At 38.9% G+C, this 14,023-nt stretch overlaps 1 protein-coding gene across 4 annotated transcripts in view; it reads left to right on the top strand.

Annotated features, from left to right (window-relative positions):
• Positions 1 to 13,979, top strand: part of LOC131937370 (sodium/hydrogen exchanger 10) — a 63,010-nt gene extending 49,031 nt beyond the window's left edge. For all 4 annotated transcript variants that reach the window (XM_059294746.1, XM_059294748.1, XM_059294747.1 and 1 more), the window contains one exon: positions 13,715 to 13,979. In XM_059294746.1, coding sequence (XP_059150729.1) covers positions 13,715 to 13,720 — 6 coding nt within the window. In that variant the 3' untranslated portion in view covers positions 13,721 to 13,979. The remainder of the gene's footprint in view (positions 1 to 13,714) is intronic.
• The last annotated feature ends 44 nt before the right edge of the window (positions 13,980 to 14,023 follow it).

The raw sequence follows: 14,023 nt of genomic DNA, 5'->3' as shown, positions 1-14,023 counted from the left end.
CTGATGATGTTCTATCTACTGACCTGTCCTACTGATGATGTTCTATTCACTAGCCTATCCTACCAATGATGTTCTATCTACTGGCCTATCCTACTGATGATGTTCTATCCACTGACCTATCCTATTGATGATGTTCTATCTACTGGCCTATCCTACTGATGATGTTCTATCTACTGACCTATCCTACTGATGATGTTCTATCTACTGACCTATCCTACTGATGATGTTCTATCTACTGATGATGTTCTATCTACTGACCTATCCTACTGATGATGTTCTATCCACTGACCTATCCTACCGATGATGTTCTATCTACTGACCTATCCTACTGATGATGTTCTATCCACTGACCTATCCTGCTGATGATGTTCTATCTACTGACCTATCCTACTGATGATGTTCTATCCACTGACCTATCCTACTGATGATGTTCTATCCACTGACCTATCCTACTGATGATGTTCTATCTACTGACCTATCCTATTGATGATGTTTTATCTACTGACCTATCCTACTGATGATGTTCTATCCACTGACCTATCCTGCTGATGATGTTCTATCTACTGACCTATCCTACTGATGATGTTCTATCCACTGACCTATCCTACTGATGATGTTCTATCCACTGACCTATCCTACTGATGATGTTCTATCTACTGACCTATCCTATTGATGATGTTTTATCTACTGACCTATCCTATTGATGATGTTCTATCTACTGATGATGTTCTATCCACTGACCTATCCTATTGATGATGTTCTATCTACTGACCTATCCTATTGATGATGACCTATCTACTGATGATGTTCTATCTACTGACCTATCCTACTGATCATGTTCTATCTACTGACCTATCCTATTGATGATGACCTATCTACTGATGATGTTCTATCTACTGACCTATCCTACTGATGATGTTCTATCTACTGACCTATCCTACTGATGATGTTCTATCTACTGATGATGTTCTATCTACTGACCTGTCCTATTGATGATGTTCTATCTACTGACCTATCCTACTGATGATGTTCTATCCACTGACCTATCTTACTGATGATGTTCTATCTACTGACCTATCCTACTGATGATGTTCTATCCACTGACCTATCCTACTGATGATGTTCTATCCACTGACCTATCCTACTGATGATGTTCTATCCACTGACCTATCCTATCCTATTGACGATGTTCTATCTACTGATGATGTTCTATCCACTGACCTATCCTATTGATGATGTTCTATCTACTGACCTATCCTATTGATGATGACCTATCTACTGATGATGTTCTATCTACTGACCTATCCTACTGATCATGTTCTATCTACTGACCTATCCTATTGATGATGACCTATCTACGGATGATGTTCTATCTACTGACCTATCCTACTGATGATGTTCTATCTACTGACCTGTCCTATTGATGATGTTCTATCTACTGGCCTATCCTACTGATGATGTTCTATCCACTGACCTATCCTACTGATGATGTTCTATCTACTGACCTATTCTATTGATGATGTTCTATCTACTGATGATTTTCTATCTACTGACCTATCCTACTGATGATGTTCTATCTACTGATGATGTTCTATCTACTGGCCTATCCTACTGATGATGTTCTATCTACTGACCTATCCTACTGATGATGTTCTATCTACTGATGATTTTCTATCTACTGACCTATCCTACTGATGATGTTCTATCTACTGATGATGTTCTATCTACTGGCCTATCCTACTGATGATGTTCTATCTACTGACCTATCCTACTGATGATGTTCTATCCACTGACCTATCCTACTGATGATGTTCTATCTACTGATGAAGTTCTATCTCCTGACCTGTCCTACTGATGATGTTCTATCTACTGACCTGTCCTACTGATGATGTTCTATCTACTGACCTATCCTACTGATGATGTTCTATCCACTGACCTATCCTATTGATGATGTTCTATCTACTGACCTATCCTACTGATGATGTTCTATCCACTGACCTATCCTACTGATGATGTTCTATCTACTGACCTGTCCTACTGATGATGTTCTATCTACTGACCTGTCCTACTGATGATGTTCTATCTACTGACCTATCCTACTGATGATGTTCTATCCACTGACCTATCCTATTGATGATGTTCTATCTACTGATGATGTTCTATCCACTGACCTATCCTATTGATGATGTTCTATCTACTGACCTATCCTATTGATGATGACCTATCTACTGATGATGTTCTATCTACTGACCTATCCTACTGATCATGTTCTATCTACTGACCTATCCTATTGATGATGACCTATCTACTGATGATGTTCTATCTACTGACCTATCCTACTGATGATGTTCTATCTACTGACCTATCCTACTGATGATGTTCTATCTACTGATGATGTTCTATCTACTGACCTGTCCTATTGATGATGTTCTATCTACTGACCTATCCTATTGATGATGTTCTATCTACTGACCTATCCTACTGATGATGTTCTATCCACTGACCTATCTTACTGATGATGTTCTATCTACTGACCTATCCTACTGATGATGTTCTATCCACTGACCTATCCTACTGATGATGTTCTATCCACTGACCTATCCTACTGATGATGTTCTATCCACTGACCTATCCTATCCTATTGACGATGTTCTAACTACTGATGATGTTCTATCCACTGACCTATCCTATTGATGATGTTCTATCTACTGACCTATCCTATTGATGATGACCTATCTACTGATGATGTTCTATCTACTGACCTATCCTACTGATCACGTTCTATCTACTGACCTATCCTATTGATGATGACCTATCTACGGATGATGTTCTATCTACTGACCTATCCTACTGATGATGTTCTATCTACTGACCTATCCTACTGATGATGTTGTATCTACTGATGATGTTCTATCTACTGACCTGTCCTATTGATGATGTTCTATCTACTGGCCTATCCTACTGATGATGTTCTATCTACTGGCCTATCCTACTGATGATGTTCTATCTACTGACCTATCCTACTGATGATGTTCTATCCACTGACCTATCCTACTGATGATGTTCTATCTACTGACCTATTCTATTGATGATGTTCTATCTACTGATGATTTTCTATCTACCGACCTATCCTACTGATGATGTTCTATCTACTGATGATGTTCTATCTACTGGCCTATCCTACTGATGATGTTCTATCTACTGATGATTTTCTATCTACTGACCTATCCTACTGATGATGTTCTATCTACTGATGATGTTCTATCTACTGGCCTATCCTACTGATGATGTTCTATCTACTGACCTATCCTACTGATGATGTTCTATCCACTGACCTATCCTACTGATGATGTTCTATCTACTGATGATGTTCTATCTACTGACCTGTCCTACTGATGATGTTCTATCTACTGACCTGTCCTACTGATGATGTTCTATCTACTGACCTATCCTACTGATGATGTTCTATCCACTGACCTATCCTATTGATGATGTTCTATCTACTGACCTATCCTACTGATGATGTTCTATCCACTGACCTATCCTACTGATGATGTTCTATCTACTGACCTATCCTACTGATGATGTTCTATCTACTGACCTATCCTATCGATGTTCTATCCACTGACCTATCCTATCGATGTTCTATCTACTGACCTGTCCTACTGATGATGTTCTATTCACTAGCCTATCCTACCAATGATGTTCTATCTACTGGCCTATCCTACTGATGATGTTCTATCCACTGACCTATCCTACCGATGATGTTCTATCTACTGACCTATCCTACTGATGATGTTCTATCCACTGACCTATCCTACTGATGATGTTCTATCTACTGACCTATCCTACTGATGATGTTCTATCCACTGACCTATCCTACTGATGATGTTCTATCCACTGACCTATCCTACTGATGATGTTCTATCCATTGACCTATCCTATTGATGATGTTCTATCTACTGACCTATCCTATTGATGATGTTCTATCTACTGATGATGTTCTATCCACTGACCTATCCTATTGATGATGTTCTATCTACTGACCTATCCTATTGATGATGACCTATCTACTGATGATGTTCTATCTACTGACCTATCCTACTGATCATGTTCTATCTACTGACCTATCCTATTGATGATGACCTATCTACTGATGATGTTCTATCTACTGACCTATCCTACTGATGATGTTCTATCTACTGACCTATCCTACTGATGATGTTCTATCTACTGATGATGTTCTATCTACTGACCTGTCCTATTGATGATGTTCTATCTAATGACCTATCCTATTGATGATGTTCTATCTACTGACCTATCCTACTGATGATGTTCTATCCACTGACCAATCTTACTGATGATGTTCTATCTACTGACCTATCCTACTGATGATGTTCTATCCACTGACCTATCCTACTGATGATGTTCTATCCACTGACCTATCCTACTGATGATGTTCTATCTACTGATGATGTTCTATCTACTGACCTATCCTACTGATGATGTTCTATCCACTGACCTATCCTACCGATGATGTTCTATCTACTGATGATGTTCTATCTACTGACCTGTCCTACTGATGATGTTCTATTCACTAGCCTATCCTACCAATGATGTTCTATCTACTGGCCTATCCTACTGATGATGTTCTATCCACTGACCTATCCTATTGATGATGTTCTATCTACTGGCCTATCCTACTGATGATGTTCTATCTACTGACCTATCCTACTGATGATGTTCTATCTACTGACCTATCCTACTGATGATGTTCTATCTACTGATGATGTTCTATCTACTGACCTATCCTACTGATGATGTTCTATCCACTGACCTATCCTACCGATGATGTTCTATCTACTGACCTATCCTACTGATGATGTTCTATCCACTGACCTATCCTGCTGATGATGTTCTATCTACTGACCTATCCTACTGATGATGTTCTATCCACTGACCTATCCTACTGATGATGTTCTATCCACTGACCTATCCTACTGATGATGTTCTATCTACTGACCTATCCTATTGATGATGTTTTATCTACTGACCTATCCTACTGATGATGTTCTATCCACTGACCTATCCTACTGATGATGTTCTATCCACTGACCTATCCTACTGATGATGTTCTATCTACTGACCTATCCTATTGATGATGTTTTATCTACTGACCTATCCTATTGATGATGTTCTATCTACTGATGATGTTCTATCCACTGACCTATCCTATTGATGATGTTCTATCTACTGACCTATCCTATTGATGATGACCTATCTACTGATGATGTTCTATCTACTGACCTATCCTACTGATCATGTTCTATCTACTGACCTATCCTATTGATGATGACCTATCTACTGATGATGTTCTATCTACTGACCTATCCTACTGATGATGTTCTATCTACTGACCTATCCTACTGATGATGTTCTATCTACTGATGATGTTCTATCTACTGACCTGTCCTATTGATGATGTTCTATCTACTGACCTATCCTACTGATGATGTTCTATCCACTGACCTATCTTACTGATGATGTTCTATCTACTGACCTATCCTACTGATGATGTTCTATCCACTGACCTATCCTACTGATGATGTTCTATCCACTGACCTATCCTACTGATGATGTTCTATCCACTGACCTATCCTATCCTATTGACGATGTTCTATCTACTGATGATGTTCTATCCACTGACCTATCCTATTGATGATGTTCTATCTACTGACCTATCCTATTGATGATGACCTATCTACTGATGATGTTCTATCTACTGACCTATCCTACTGATCATGTTCTATCTACTGACCTATCCTATTGATGATGACCTATCTACGGATGATGTTCTATCTACTGACCTATCCTACTGATGATGTTCTATCTACTGACCTGTCCTATTGATGATGTTCTATCTACTGGCCTATCCTACTGATGATGTTCTATCCACTGACCTATCCTACTGATGATGTTCTATCTACTGACCTATTCTATTGATGATGTTCTATCTACTGATGATTTTCTATCTACTGACCTATCCTACTGATGATGTTCTATCTACTGATGATGTTCTATCTACTGGCCTATCCTACTGATGATGTTCTATCTACTGACCTATCCTACTGATGATGTTCTATCTACTGATGATTTTCTATCTACTGACCTATCCTACTGATGATGTTCTATCTACTGATGATGTTCTATCTACTGGCCTATCCTACTGATGATGTTCTATCTACTGACCTATCCTACTGATGATGTTCTATCCACTGACCTATCCTACTGATGATGTTCTATCTACTGATGAAGTTCTATCTACTGACCTGTCCTACTGATGATGTTCTATCTACTGACCTGTCCTACTGATGATGTTCTATCTACTGACCTATCCTACTGATGATGTTCTATCCACTGACCTATCCTATTGATGATGTTCTATCTACTGACCTATCCTACTGATGATGTTCTATCCACTGACCTATCCTACTAATGATGTTCTATCTACTGACCTGTCCTACTGATGATGTTCTATCTACTGACCTGTCCTACTGATGATGTTCTATCTACTGACCTATCCTACTGATGATGTTCTATCCACTGACCTATCCTATTGATGATGTTCTATCTACTGATGATGTTCTATCCACTGACCTATCCTATTGATGATGTTCTATCTACTGACCTATCCTATTGATGATGACCTATCTACTGATGATGTTCTATCTACTGACCTATCCTACTGATCATGTTCTATCTACTGACCTATCCTATTGATGATGACCTATCTACTGATGATGTTCTATCTACTGACCTATCCTACTGATGATGTTCTATCTACTGACCTATCCTACTGATGATGTTCTATCTACTGATGATGTTCTATCTACTGACCTGTCCTATTGATGATGTTCTATCTACTGACCTATCCTATTGATGATGTTCTATCTACTGACCTATCCTACTGATGATGTTCTATCCACTGACCTATCTTACTGATGATGTTCTATCTACTGACCTATCCTACTGATGATGTTCTATCCACTGACCTATCCTACTGATGATGTTCTATCCACTGACCTATCCTACTGATGATGTTCTATCCACTGACCTATCCTATCCTATTGACGATGTTCTATCTACTGATGATGTTCTATCCACTGACCTATCCTATTGATGATGTTCTATCTACTGACCTATCCTATTGATGATGACCTATCTACTGATGATGTTCTATCTACTGACCTATCCTACTGATCATGTTCTATCTACTGACCTATCCTATTGATGATGACCTATCTACGGATGATGTTCTATCTACTGACCTATCCTACTGATGATGTTCTATCTACTGACCTATCCTACTGATGATGTTCTATCTACTGACCTGTCCTATTGATGATGTTCTATCTACTGGCCTATCCTACTGATGATGTTCTATCTACTGGCCTATCCTACTGATGATGTTCTATCTACTGACCTATCCTACTGATGATGTTCTATCCACTGACCTATCCTACTGATGATGTTCTATCTACTGACCTATTCTATTGATGATGTTCTATCTACTGATGATTTTCTATCTACTGACCTATCCTACTGATGATGTTCTATCTACTGATGATGTTCTATCTACTGGCCTATCCTACTGATGATGTTCTATCTACTGACCTATCCTACTGATGATGTTCTATCTACTGATGATTTTCTATCTACTGACCTATCCTACTGATGATGTTCTATCTACTGATGATGTTCTATCTACTGGCCTATCCTACTGATGATGTTCTATCTACTGACCTATCCTACTGATGATGTTCTATCCACTGACCTATCCTACTGATGATGTTCTATCTACTGATGATGTTCTATCTACTGACCTGTCCTACTGATGATGTTCTATCTACTGACCTGTCCTACTGATGATGTTCTATCTACTGACCTATCCTACTGATGATGTTCTATCCACTGACCTATCCTATTGATGATGTTCTATCTACTGACCTATCCTACTGATGATGTTCTATCCACTGACCTATCCTACTGATGATGTTCTATCTACTGACCTATCCTACTGATGATGTTCTATCTACTGACCTATCCTATCGATGTTCTATCCACTGACCTATCCTATCGATGTTCTATCCACTGACCTATCCTACTGATGATGTTCTATCTACTGACCTATCCTACTGATGATGACCTATCTACTGATGATGTTCTATCTACTGACCTATCCTACTGATGATGTTCTATCCACTGACCTATCCTAATGATGATGTTTTATCCACTGACCTATCCTACTGATGATGTTCTATCTACTGATGATGTTCTATCTACTGACCTATCCTACTGATGATGTTCTATCCACTGACCTATCCTACCGATGATGTTCTATCTAATGATGATGTTCTATCTACTGACCTGTCCTACTGATGATGTTCTATTCACTAGCCTATCCTACCAATGATGTTCTATCTACTGGCCTATCCTACTGATGATGTTCTATCCACTGACCTATCCTACCGATGATGTTCTATCTACTGACCTATCCTACTGATGATGTTCTATCCACTGACCTATCCTACTGATGATGTTCTATCTACTGACCTATCCTACTGATGATGTTCTATCCACTGACCTATCCTACTGATGATGTTCTATCCACTGACCTATCCTACTGATGATGTTCTATCCATTGACCTATCCTACTGATGATGTTCTATCTACTGATGATGTTCTATCTACTGACCTGTCCTACTGATGATGTTCTATCTACTGACCTGTCCTACTGATGATGTTCTATCTACTGACCTATCCTACTGATGATGTTCTATCCACTGACCTATCCTATTGATGATGTTCTATCTACTGACCTATCCTACTGATGATGTTCTATCCACTGACCTATCCTACTGATGATGTTCTATCTACTGACCTATCCTACTGATGATGTTCTATCTACTGACCTATCCTATCGATGTTCTATCCACTGACCTATCCTATCGATGTTCTATCCACTGACCTATCCTACTGATGATGTTCTATCTACTGACCTATCCTACTGATGATGACCTATCTACTGATGATGTTCTATCTACTGACCTATCCTACTGATGATGTTCTATCCACTGACCTATCCTAATGATGATGTTTTATCCACTGACCTATCCTACTGATGATGTTCTATCTACTGATGATGTTCTATCTACTGACCTATCCTACTGATGATGTTCTATCCACTGACCTATCCTACCGATGATGTTCTATCTAATGATGATGTTCTATCTACTGACCTGTCCTACTGATGATGTTCTATTCACTAGCCTATCCTACCAATGATGTTCTATCTACTGGCCTATCCTACTGATGATGTTCTATCCACTGACCTATCCTACCGATGATGTTCTATCTACTGACCTATCCTACTGATGATGTTCTATCCACTGACCTATCCTACTGATGATGTTCTATCTACTGACCTATCCTACTGATGATGTTCTATCCACTGACCTATCCTACTGATGATGTTCTATCCACTGACCTATCCTACTGATGATGTTCTATCCATTGACCTATCCTATTGATGATGTTCTATCTACTGACCTATCCTATTGATGATGTTCTATCTACTGATGATGTTCTATCCACTGACCTATCCTATTGATGATGTTCTATCTACTGACCTATCCTATTGATGATGACCTATCTACTGATGATGTTCTATCTACTGACCTATCCTACTGATCATGTTCTATCTACTGACCTATCCTATTGATGATGACCTATCTACTGATGATGTTCTATCTACTGACCTATCCTACTGATGATGTTCTATCTACTGACCTATCCTACTGATGATGTTCTATCTACTGACCTATCCTACTGATGATGTTCTATCCACTGACCAATCTTACTGATGATGTTCTATCTACTGACCTAACCTACTGATGATGTTCTATCCACTGACCTATCCTACTGATGATGTTCTATCCACTGACCTATCCTACTGATGATGTTCTATCCACTGACCTATCCTATCCTATTGACGATGTTCTATCTACTGATGATGTTCTATCCACTGACCTATCCTATTGATGATGTTCTATCTACTGACCTATCCTATTGATGATGACCTATCTACTGATGATGTTCTATCTACTGACCTATCCTACTGATCATGTTCTATCTACTGACCTATCCTATTGATGATGACCTATCTACTGATGATGTTCTATCTACTGACCTATCCTACTGATGATGTTCTATCTACTGACCTATCCTACTGATGATGTTCTATCTACTGATGATGTTCTATCTACTGACCTGTCCTATTGATGATGTTCTATCTACTGGCCTATCCTACTGAATATGTTCTATCTACTGACCTATCCTACTGATGATGTTCTATCTACTGACCTATCCTACTTATGATGTTCTATCCACTGACCTATCCTACTGATGATGTTCTATCTACTGACCTATTCTATTGATGATGTTCTATCTACTGACCTATCCTACTTATGATGTTCTATCCACTGACCTATCCTACTGATGATGTTCTATCTACTGACCTATTCTATTGATGATGTTCTATCTACTGATGATGTTCTATCTACTGACCTATCCTACTGATGATGTTCTATCTACTGATGATGTTCTATCTACTGGCCTATCCTACTGATGATGTTCTATCTACTGAACTATCCTACTGATGATGTTCTATCCACTGACCTATCCTACTGATGATGTTCTATCTACTGATGATGTTCTATCTACTGACCTGTCCTACTGATGATGTTCTATCTACTGACCTGTCCTACTGATGATGTTCTATCTACTGACCTATCCTACTGATGATGTTCTATCCACTGACCTATCCTATTGATGATGTTCTATCTACTGACCTATCCTACTGATGATGTTCTATCCACTGACCTATCCTACTGATGATGTTCTATCTACTGACCTATCCTACTGATGATGTTCTATCTACTGACCTATCCTACTGATGATGTTCTATCCACTGACCTATCCTACTGATGATGTTCTATCCACTGACCTATCCTACTGATGATGTTCTATCCACTGACCTATCCTATTGATGATGTTCTATCTACTGACCTATCCTATTGATGATGTTCTATCTACTGACCTATCCTATTGATGATGTTCTATCTATTGATGATGTTCTATCCACTGACCTATCCTATTGATGATGTTCTATCTACTGACCTATCCTATTGATGATGACCTATCTACTGATGATGTTCTATCTACTGACCTATCCTACTGATCATGTTCTATCTACTGACCTATCCTATTGATGATGACCTATCTACTGATGATGTTCTATCTACTGACCTATCCTACTGATGATGTTCTATCTACTGACCTATCCTACTGATGATGTTCTATCTACTGATGATGTTCTATCCACTGACCTATCCTACTGATGATGTTCTATCCACTGACCTATCCTACTGATGATGTTCTATCCACTGACCTATTCTATCCTATTGACGATGTTCTATCTACTGATGATGTTCTATCCACTGACCTATCCTATTGATGATGTTCTATCTACTGACCTATCCTATTGATGATGACCTATCTACTGATGATGTTCTATCTACTGACCTATCCTACTGATCATGTTCTATCTACTGACCTATCCTATTGATGATGTTCTATCTACTGACCTATCCTACTGATGATGTTCTATCCACTGACCTATCCTACTGATGATGTTCTATCCACTGACCTATCCTACTGATGATGTTCTATCCACTGACCTATCCTACTGATGATGTTCTATCCACTGACCTATCCTATCCTATTGACGATGTTCTATCTACTGATGATGTTCTATCTACTGACCTGTCCTATTGATGATGTTCTATCTACTGACCTATCCTATTGATGATGTTCTATCTACTGACCTATCCTACTGATGATGTTCTATCCACTGACCTATCTTACTGATGATGTTCTATCTACTGACCTATCCTACTGATGATGTTCTATCCACTGACCTATCCTACTGATGATGTTCTATCCACTGACCTATCCTACTGATGATGTTCTATCCACTGACCTATCCTATCCTATTGACGATGTTCTATCTACTGATGATGTTCTATCCACTGACCTATCCTATTGATGATGTTCTATCTACTGACCTATCCTATTGATGATGACCTATCTACTGATGATGTTCTATCTACTGACCTATCCTACTGATGATGTTCTATCTACTGACCTATCCTACAGATGATGTTCTATCTACTGATGATGTTCTATCTACTGACCTGTCCTATTGATGATGTTCTATCTACTGGCCTATCCTACTGATGATGTTCTATCTACTGGCCTATCCTACTGATGATGTTCTATCTACTGACCTATCCTACTGATGATGTTCTATCTACTGACCTATCCTACTGATGATGTTCTATCCACTGACCTATCCTACTGATGATGTTCTATCTACTGACCTGTCCTACTGATGATGTTCTATCTACTGACCTATCCTACTGATGATGTTCTATCCACTGACCTATCCTATTGATGATGTTCTATCTACTGACCTATCCTACTGATGATGTTCTATCCACTGACCTATCCTACTGATGATGTTCTATCTACTGACCTATCCTACTGATGATGTTCTATCTACTGACCTATCCTACTGATGATGTTCTATCCACTGACCTATCCTACCGATGATGTTCTATCTACTGACCTATCCTACTGATGATGTTTTATCCACTGACCTATCCTACCGATGATGTTCTATCTACTGACCTATCCTACCGATGATGTTTTATCCACTGACCTATCCTATTGATGATGTTCTATCTACTGACCTATCCTACTGATGATGTTCTATCTACTGACCTATCCTACTGATGATGTTCTATCCACTGACCTATCCTACTGATGATGTTCTATCTACTGACCTGTCCTACTGATGATGTTCTATCTACTGACCTATCCTACTGATGATGTTCTATCCACTGACCTATCCTATTGATGATGTTCTATCTACTGACCTATCCTACTGATGATGTTCTATCCACTGACCTATCCTACTGATGATGTTCTATCCACTGACCTATCCTACTGATGATGTTCTATCTACTGACCTATCCTACTGATGATGTTCTATCTACTGACCTATCCTACTGATGATGTTCTATCCACTGACCTATCCTACCAATGATGTTCTATCTACTGGCCTATCCTACTGATGATGTTCTATCCACTGACCTATCCTACCGATGATGTTCTATCTACTGACCTATCCTACCGATGATGTTTTATCCACTGACCTATCCTATTGATGATGTTCTATCTACTGACCTATCCTACTGATGATGTTTTATCCACTGACCTATCCTACCGATGATGTTCTATCTACTGACCTATCCTACCGATGATGTTTTATCCACTGACCTATCCTATTGATGATGTTCTATCTACTGATGATGTTCTATCTACTGACCTATCCTACTGATGATGTTCTATCTACTGATGATGTTCTATCTACTGACCTATCCTACCGATGATGTTCTATCCACTGACCTATCCTATTGATGATGTTCTATGTGACCTATCCTACTGATGATGTTCTATCTACTGATGATGTTCTATCTACTGACCTATCCTACCGATGATGTTTTGAGTGCATTTGTTTTCTTCCCCTCAGGTTTAAACCAAGGCCCTCTCAAGCTGTTTCCAGTTGCCTTGTATGTAATGTATTCTTTTTTTTGTAGCTCGCAACCTTTTTCCATTTTGTTTTGTCAGGCATCTTTTATGCCACAGGTTGGCATCTTCTTTATTCTACTTGACTGTTGACATTGATACTGTTGCAATAAATAGGTTTGTATTGATGCCTGGTGATTGATTGATTTATCAGTTTAGTATTGTCCTTTGGGAACAGTCCCGTCATTCACCCATGTGCTATCAAGCAACCTGACCTACTGTTGTAAGCAATAAACAAGAGGCTGTTCATTTC

This window comes from Physella acuta, unplaced genomic scaffold (genome assembly GCF_028476545.2).
Source record: "Physella acuta isolate Inbredline_101_S28 unplaced genomic scaffold, ASM2847654v3 ptg000208l, whole genome shotgun sequence".
Classification (NCBI taxonomy): Eukaryota; Metazoa; Mollusca; class Gastropoda; family Physidae; genus Physella; species Physella acuta.
Note: the sequence above shows the minus strand (reverse complement) of the source record. Positions and strands in the feature narration are given on the sequence as shown.